Raw genomic sequence first — 9,585 nt, 5'->3', positions numbered from 1 at the left:
AGCTCTTGGAAGGAGCTAAAAGTAGCTACAGTACATGTAGCCAAAAGACCCTTTGGAGGATCGGCAAACCGAAGTAGGTATGATTACATCTAACGCGACTAGTGACGGGACCGCGATGGGCCGCCAGAAACATATTTTTTTGTTAGAATTGCAATTATTGATTTAGATCAAGAGTTATTCACATTTTAAGATTTTCGATCCCATACATTAAAATTGGAGGGGGAACAGTTTGGATGATGTCCCAAGCGGAAATGACATTGATCAGGGCTGTATTTTGCGTGTCTTAAGTACAAGGTCTTATTCCCTAACTTGAGTAAACTAAAGACCTGGAGGCGTGGTCAATGCCATTTGGCTATTCTGAGTGGCCAAAGAGCATTGACCACGCCTCCAGGTCTTTAGATTACTCAAGTTAGGGAATAAGACCTGGTACTTAAGACACGCAAAATACAGCTAGCCCTCTGAATGTTGACCAATCGACGCTCCCACGCAGTAGACTGGTGCGCTCTGTTGCTAATGTTCCGTCTTTTGAATAATCTCCGTCCGGGGCGATGAGCGGGATTTGATAGGGCGGAGATCTCCGTCTTGGCCGCTCAGATTGATGACGTTCCACTAGTGTTCACTCCCATTTATATATTTTGACCGTCTTCTCTGTGAGAGAGGCGAGGTAGTGGTCTCCGTTGACGACAAAGGGGCTGATGTCCAACACCGGCTGGCCAGCGGGTATCTTCTGAAGGAGAGCACCACTCCCTGCATCCCACACCTAGAAGAGAGTACAGGGATTGAAGCAAAACATCAAAATATCTCACACGCCTGAAATAATGTGTAGGCTATGGCCAAGACATACTATGTGATTTGTGAAACAGGTTTGAAAGGAGACCACAACACCAGCAGTTTCCTAAACAATTGTTCCCAATTGTGCCTGTTACGTCATTTCGCTTATTTTGTCTGACTGAAACGTGGCTGGGTGAGCAAGAATATGTCAGTTTAAATACAGCCACCCCACCAAGTCACACCAATGCCCATATCCCCAGAGACAATGGTAAAATTGGAGGTGGAGTTGCTGCCATCTTCAATTCAAGGCTAACAATTAGTCCTAGAACCAAAGCCACCTACAAATCATTTGGAAGCTTGATTCTCAACCTTTCACACCCAAGCTGGAAATCAATACAGCCCCTAATGTTCATCACAGTGTACCGCCCTCCCGGCACCTACACACTATTTATATCTGAGTTCTCTGACTTTTTATCAAGTCCTTGAGTCTAATAAAATCATCTTAATTGGTGCTCTAAATATTAGCCATCAACTCGGTATATTTCAACACAATAGAAGACCCCCACACCTATAGTCCTTCTTGTTGATAGTCAAATGCTCATTTTAAATGACACTTGACTCTGTCTCTCCCCAGAAAAGGAAGGTAATAAAGCAACAAAGGCTAGCCCCATGGTACAACTCGGAAACTAGAAATCTCAAGCGAACGTCGCAAACTTCAAAGAAAATGGCGCTCAACCAAACAGAAAGAATCATGTATACTAGTCTAGCCTCAAAATATACAAAAAGGCCCTCGACAATGCCAGAGCCACCTATTATTCACCCCTAATAGAGGACAACAAAAGTAACCCCAAGTTCCTTTTTGACACTTCACGTATCCCTACAACTCTCAATAGTAACGATTTCATGAGAGAGATGGCCGCACACCCAAATATATGGACAGTTTCTCCCCAATCGAGCTCTCTGATTTCACTTCAATGATAACTTGGTACATCCCTGCTCAATATGATCAATATGTAGCTGGTGACAGGCTACGTGCCACAATCCTTTAAGCCAAGGTAGCTGTAATCAAACCTGTCCTCAAAAAGCCTACTCTTGATTCAGGCATTCTAGCTAACTATAGACCCATATCAAACCTTCCATTTCTCTCCAAAATCCTCAAGAAAGCAGTCGCCAAACAGTTATGTGACTTTCTACATAACAACAATTTATTCGAAGGCTTTCAGTCAGGTTTCAGAGCAAACCATAGCATTGAGACGGCATTGCTGAGAGTCGCAAATGACCTCCTGACTGCAGCAGATAATAACCTCCTCTCCGTACTATTATCGCTATTATCAGGCTGCCCAAGTAAGTCTCTGAAAAGCCTAGAGCTAGTTTAAAATGCTGCGGCTGCCTCTCTACACTGGCTACCGGTTAAATACAGAATAGAGTTCAACATTCTTCTCCTCACCTACAAAGCTCTCAATGGTCAGGCACCACAATATCTCAAATAACTCATCGATCCCTAAAAACCAAATAGAATACCAGTGCGTTTACAGTATGTAAAAATGCTTACTGTCCCAAAAATATCAAAAGTTACAACAGGAGGCAAGGGGGTTTAGGTCCCAGGCACCTCAGCTGTGGATCCTTAATTCTCCCAGCTTCAGTCCGTGGGGCTGACACGCTCTGCACATTCAATACTAGGTTAAAAACCTTTCTCTACGACAAAGCCTATAGCTAGACTTGTCTTCAGTACTCGCTCACCCGACAAAGTCATAAGGGTGAGAACTGAGTAAGGGGAACCTCCTGCCAAAACCTGCACCTGTGTTTTGTATCTGCTAAATACCATAGTCGTACATTGTTTGTGTGGGTTTGTCTCCCAGCAGTGCCGGAGTGCCGGAGTGTAATACACACTGTATAGGCTCCAGTAAGGCCTGCCACTAACCCAACATCCGGGGAATCCCTACCCGGAGTCTCTTTTCGTCCTCCACTTCGCAGTTCCGTGGACCTCTAATATTAACCCCCAATTGACTGCAGAGTGCGACCATGGACCAGGCCTCTTCATGGATGGAGCCCATCAGAAGTCCTGCCTGTTCACAAGCTTTCAATTCAACCCCTTGTCCTTTAAATTGCTCCATATATTGATCAAAAGCAAAATACTTGTTTGCTCCCCGTCTATGACTTTATTGTGGCCTCCACCTCATAGAAGGGACGTTTCTCCTTCAGACTTAAGCCTCACGTCAGAGGAAGAGCAATGTGCTCAAAATGTCACTTTTATGAGGTGGATGCCACAATAAGTCACAGACAGGGAGCTACAGTGTGCAACGCCCTCTTTTTGCTTTTGATCAATGTTTCTTTGGAGCAACTGCTTTTAACACATTTAGTCTAACCCAATCGACGGGTTGCAATGATGTGTGTACACGTCTTAGCGCATCTTCAATGATACCAAACGAGAAGAATATTCAGATTTTTTTTTTTTTTTAAGGCCACCAAATGATTCGCTCTTTGTTCATGCACGGTCCCGTTCACTTCCTATTTACCGCGGCAGAAAGAATGCCTCGTCTCTCCTAATCTAGGGCGCTCTCCGTGGTTTTGATCTGATCGATAATACTAAGCGATTCATTTCTGACTCATCCGCCTCTCGTTCGAAATATGAACGCTTTGGATTATTTATATAATGGAAACGAGAGCAAGGTAAGCAAGCAAAATATTTCTCCGGTGGGGGGGTGGTCAGAGTAAAAGTGGCCATGTCTTCCCAGCACACCAGAGCTCCTATTTTGAAGGAATCCCGGGACTGATTGTGTTAAAGGGCGTGTTAAGGGGAGTGTTCTTCTCACCATGGTGGAGTTGCTGGCCTCGTCTCCGACACACACCAGCGTGGCGCCCTGTCCGGTGGGGCTGCCGAACACAGCGTTCTTGGTGAGCAGCCTGCAGTAGGGGGTGGAGTAGGATCCGGCGCTGAAGGTCCGGAGCGGCTTCCAGGAGCAGCTGCCGGGCTCCTGGGCCACCGCGTCCCGCTGGGGCGTCCTGCTCAGCTCCATCAGTACGCTGCGCAGCACCGGGTTGGAGCGCCCTGGGGTGCAGGAGAGAGAAAGAGAGAGTTGGAAAGAGGCAAAAGTTAAGGAGGATTGAGGAGGATTGCGCCGTGTAATGGATTACTGCATGTTTTTTTGTGAGGGTACCTACTACCTACCCTAGGAGACACGGGGAGAACATGCACACTTCACACAGAAAGGCCCTGTGTTTAACAATTTGAACCGTTATTTTAAACTTTAGCTGTTGAAAAACAGCAGATCTACAACCTCATAGCACGGCACAGAGTGCCGTGGTACAAGCTTTTATCTTGTAGATCTGCTATATATTTTCTTAAATCGTGTGTGCAGATCTTTGAATATATATCCCAGCGAACATTTTTAACTCAATTATTTGCTTCTCCCTTTGTCCCTGGGACAACATATTTCAACAAGATTTCCCTTCTTTATAATAAAATGGATAAATGGTAAAATGGTGCATTTATATAGCGCCTATATCCAAAGCGCTTTACATAGATTGTGCATTACATTCACCCATTCACACACACATTCATACACCGATTGCGGCGGAAGCCATGCAAGGTACCAACCAGCACATCGGGAGCAATTTGGGGTTCAGTGTCTTGCCCAAGGACACTTCGACATGTAGACAGGAGGAGCCGGGATTCAAATCGCCGACCCATGGATCATTGGACGACCTGCTCTACCTCTTGAGCCACAGTCGCCTTGTGTGAAGCCTTGACAAACAGTGAAGAGATTGCCACAGATGTCAACATGCTGACAATTAGCCATGCTCAGGACAAAACACGAGGTGCGTTCAAACCTGAACATATACATTTGTTTCGAGTCGCTTCAATCGCTTGACTTTGGTCGTCAGTCAGCGGTGATAAGAAAAAAAGTCCCTTTGCTAGTGTTGCGTGGCGATTGGCTGTAGACACAGTCAGTGGCGGTTAGTGTTCCACAGGCCCTGAGGCGAGATTGGCCTGCACATTTGTACACGGTTTGGGACCACCAGACAGTCTCTCTCACCTGGCCAGTACGTGACCAGACAGTGGCGGCTCTCCGTGTCCACCTGGATGTCGGTGCAGCTGCTGGTCTCCAGGGGCAGGCTGTGGGGCTTGTAGGTGGTCCCGTCCACCTGCTCCCAGAAGTAGGCCCCCTCCAGGGTGCCCACGATGAGCCCCCCGCAGGGGAAGCTGCCGGAGGCGGCCCTGGGCACGTAGCACAGAGACGCCCCTGGGTACCTGGGAGGAGAAACAACGTGAGCTGTGCATTACTGTACTGTACTGTACTGTACTGTACTGTACTGTACTGTACTGTACTGTACTGTACTGTACTAGTCATTTCGTTTAGCCAAAGCTTAAATGCAGGAGCCTCCTCCTTTTTTCCAGTGAGTCAAAATTTGTTTTTTTTGCTGTAATCAGACCATATGAGAAGAGTAGTTTCTGTGCTCTCATCAACATAGGCATGGAGTCTGACAAACCCAGAATAATTAGTACAGGATTGGGGTCAATATGAATACTCAAAATCCAATATCCAATATCTTTAATTGTATCCGAGGGCTGTGAAGAAGATTAGCATCTATTGCATTACATTTGTCACAGTGCGAAGAATTTCTTTGATTTTCCAAAAAAAATTACTCATTGAAAATCATTTAATTTGTTTTTAATTCATGACAATTTTTTTTAAATACTAATATTAATTTAATTACATAGCTTCACAACAACTACACTGCAGCTACACTGCAATTGGCAATCACTGATGCGTTTGTAAATAGCGCATTTTATTATGGGGCAAAAAAACTGATGTATTTGTCTTTTTTTATGGCTAAAATAGCGCAATCTGCTCGCATAAAACGTCTCCAAATGGCCATCCCTGCTTGGACATGGGCAAAAAGCACTATAGTCTACTAAGGGCAGACATGTGTAAAATAATACATGTATGCCAAACTCCCAGTAGCTTTCGGAATAAAGTGTTTATATGGTAGATCTATACCGATTCAAATGGTAATACCACCCCTCCAGACCCAAATTAAAATGTATTCGGAATCTATTCCAATTGAGGTGTTTACATGAGCATTTTTATTCTGATGACTGGAATTAATCCATTCATTCCGAATGAATTTCTGAATGTAAATGGGGCCATAGAAACACAGTGGCTCCAATGTGGATATTGGACTTCATGTGACGTCTGCCATTTCATGACGTCAATCAATTCTACACAAGAGTTCTGTTCAGTTTGTGATAATAGCTCCAGACAGAGAGACACAGACCACAGTTAGACGTGATGAATCCCAATGTCGATTTCTGCTGTTGACGTGATTGACGTGATAAGGATTTGTTTTTATTGATTCAGAATAATGCAGCGTTCCCCTCGGCTCGGTGGATTTACATGCACCAAGATCATGCTGCTGCTTAGGTGGCTGTAATAGCCGCGATCTCAGGTTTAGGTGATTGCACAGAACGCGGATGTTAGGGGCTCAATACTAAATCGGCGATACCTCGTTTCTGATAAAAGTCTGTTAGATTAGTTATTGGCGATTTTGCTTCCCCGATTGTTTTAGGACGTGAAAGTGAAGGTTTTCAAAATAAAAGACGCTTGCGTCCGAGGCGACAGTAAAGGGACTAGCTGGAGTCTTTGGTGGCAGTCAAAAAGAAAACTCAATTGCTCTAAACCAGTGGTTCTCAACCAGTGGTTGAGGGGGTTCCAGGTGTTCCCCAGTTAAATTATGGAGGGTTGTTAACCAAATGGACCCTTATTGCATCTGGAACTCTTGATACCGTAATATAAAACCACATTTTGGTTATATTTTACGCTCTCAAGAGTTAAATTATAGCTAAACATGTCATCATTATGACTGTAATCAAATGGTGGTCCGTGGCTCAAATGCTGAATAAATAATGGTTTCGATAAGAAAAGAAAGAAAGAAATAATCTATATTCAAAGATTTGTGCCACATTTAAAAACAATAGCAGATCTACAGTACAAGCTCTGCGCTATGAGCTTGTAGATCTGCTATGTCTCAACAGCTAAAGCGTAACATTATGCAAAATAAAAACCTAAAGGGGTTCCTGTCCAGAATGGGTTGGCGGTGGCGGTTGCAGCTGGTGCGTGCTGGTGTTAATATTAAATAAATTAAACTAACTAACTAACTAACTTACCTGGAGCGCGGCCCTTGCAGCTGGTGCACGTGCGTGCTGGAGTGTCTGATGTCATAGACGAGCACGTCTCCGCTGAGCAGACCGGCGTAAAGGTAGTTGCTGTTGTCCAGAGACCAGCAGCAGCTCAAAACGGCCATGCCCGTGTCGTACGTATGCACCACCATGTTGGACATCAAACTGACACACACACACACACACACACAAACACACACACACGCACGACTGATCAATAGATAGATAAAGATACCTTTATTGATCCTGTCTGCTGCGGCAGCCAGAGCCAACACAGCAGTACATGTTAGTAACCTTAAGCACAATAAATACACTTTCAAGAATTACAGTATAATGCAGATGCATACTGTAAGTAAGCCTTGCATGAGGCCCATATAGGGGAGGAGCCTATCCCGTGTTTCTGTGGCAGCTTGATGTACAAGTACACCCCATGGACATGATGTACAAGTACACCCTGGACATGACGCCAGTAAGTCGCAGGGATTTATCCTCATCCAACCCTTGATGCTTGAGTGCTTTTGGTATGACCCGGCCGGGGATCGAACCGCGACCCAGTTACAGTCTCATGGTGGACACTCAAACCACAAGGCCACTGAGCTGGTTAATACAGATGCATACATCCTATACAATCTAGTCTAGCCTATAGTGCAGAGCAAGAAATGCTGTTGATAAATATAAAAGTATACAGTAATATGCACTGTATGTATACAATCACGTTACAATAGTCTCTCACTCTCACACTTAGGTGTGTCCACTGTAGGTCACTGTTACTCTAACAGAGGTGAGAGGGTCAGTTATTATGTCCTCACACACACACACACACACACACACACACACACACACACCATCTAATCCTACAAGTCACAGGCAGTCGTTGTCCTGTATACGCATGCCTTGTGTTATACATTCTGCAGACAAAAAGATAAGACCGATAGAAGATGTTTAGATCAAGAGAATTTAAAATCCCCTCGAGTTTTACACTCATTTATACTTTTTTGCCCGCTGGGACGCAGAGCAAGTCTCATTTTGCTACGCGTTGGGAGCATGTTGATCCATGTTTTTCTCTATATATTTCTGTTAAGCACTTTGTGACTTGTTATTATGTATATCTGCCATTTTCACTGGCGTGCAACCAAGTAGTGACCAGTGACGAAGAGATGGAAGCAAAGAGTGGAAACGGTTCTCAACATGTAAGTGTAAAAGGTAAAAATAAATAAAAGCACGGCACCTGATCTGCACTCGTGTTTGTGTGTTGTGTTGTGTTCCTTACTCCTCAGTCAGTTTGATCGTGTTGTCCAGCGACACAGACAGCATCAGGCTGTGTGTCGTGTGTATATACCTGGTCAGTTTGACTGTGTTGTCCAGCGACACAGACAGCATCAGGCTGTGTGTCGTGTGTATATACCTGGTCAGTTTGACTGTGTTGTCCAGCGACGCAGACAGCATCAGGCTCTCGGTCTGTCTTTGTAAGGCCAGGCCTCGGATCTGCTTGGCGTGGATGGGAACGTACTGGATGGCCCTCGTGTTCACTGCGCTGATCTTCGTCACTCCGCAACCTGGACCTGGAGGGAGGGAGGATTTAAAAGAAACCGGACTAAATAGATCGTTTTCATTGTAATTTGACATTTCATGTCGACGTCAAGACCGTTCCATCACAGCACAAAGTATGGGCTTGAATCTAATTTATAGTTATTTAGCACAGTATAAAAAAGCCCAAGGAGCTTACGAGGGGAGGCATACTATGATCCGACGGACCATTGGTCCGAGGTGCGCTGGGGGTCGGGAGAGGGTTGGGGTTAGGTTTAGGTGTGCTGCCCCGGGGGAGGTTAGGGTTAGGGTGAGGGTTTGAGGTAGGTTGTCGATCGGACCAATGCTTCGTCGGATCAAACACATGCACTCGCTTGCGAGGCCTCTATCTAAGTCACAATGTAAGACACAATAAAACATCCAGAACACGTTTGTAAACAATATAGAATTTCCAAGATACACAATTGCAGTATATAAAAATAAGAGATAATACAAAAACATATAATTAAGTGATCTGGCCAATTAAATAGGTTATGCTTATGTTTGAAATTATTTAATGAAGTAGAATTTGATGAGATCACTGTACAGCTGTTCCATAGCTGGGCCCCCCTGTATCTGATGGAGAACTGACACAGTACAGTATGGAACTTTGGGAGATGTAAAGGATTTGCCTGTCTTGTATTGAAATGGTGCACATCACTGTTGAACTGAAAGAGGCTTTACCGGGCAAAGGAAATTAAACTGGCTGAAAAAATGAGCAGAACAATTACTGTATGTGGCAATCCTGCAGAATCTTTTTTGCAGTCTTTGGCCCTTTCCCAATTCCTTGTTTAACCATACCCCTCATTCCCCTTGCCCCTACATAATGAGTGTCAAGGGGTAGGGGGAATTGGAACGTCCCTAAATATTGAACGTCCCTTGTAGATATTGATATATGTGATATACAACCTGTTCTCAGAAAATAGCTGATCTGCAAGCTAACTACAGGCCAGTGGTCCCCAAACCTTTTCATGTCAAGGACCCCCAAATTAGCCCGCAGATCGCATTTGAAGAGATATGCCACGGACCCCATAGATTTTTACGAATCTAGCAGTGTCACGGACCGC

At 44.7% G+C, this 9,585-nt stretch overlaps 1 protein-coding gene across 1 annotated transcript in view; it reads right to left on the bottom strand.

The window, feature by feature from the left end:
* Positions 1–616: 616 nt before the first annotated feature.
* LOC308335361 (E3 ubiquitin-protein ligase rfwd3.S-like) overlaps positions 617–9,585 on the bottom strand; it is a gene marked incomplete at both ends in the record, with an annotated part of 31,531 nt that continues 22,562 nt past the window's right edge. The window contains 5 exons of the mRNA XM_080792380.1: positions 617–760; positions 3,585–3,820; positions 4,809–5,023; positions 6,941–7,117; positions 8,292–8,514. Of these exons, the coding sequence (XP_080648506.1) occupies positions 617–760; positions 3,585–3,820; positions 4,809–5,023; positions 6,941–7,117; positions 8,292–8,514 (995 nt within the window). The remainder of the gene's footprint in view (positions 761–3,584; positions 3,821–4,808; positions 5,024–6,940; positions 7,118–8,291; positions 8,515–9,585) is intronic.

The sequence above is a fragment of the Protomyctophum bolini genome, assembly GCF_963924005.1.
Source record: "Protomyctophum bolini genome assembly, chromosome: 20".
Classification (NCBI taxonomy): domain Eukaryota; kingdom Metazoa; phylum Chordata; class Actinopteri; order Myctophiformes; family Myctophidae; genus Protomyctophum; species Protomyctophum bolini.
The sequence above is the reverse complement of the archived record's forward strand: the minus strand, read 5'-3'. Positions and strand labels throughout refer to the sequence as shown.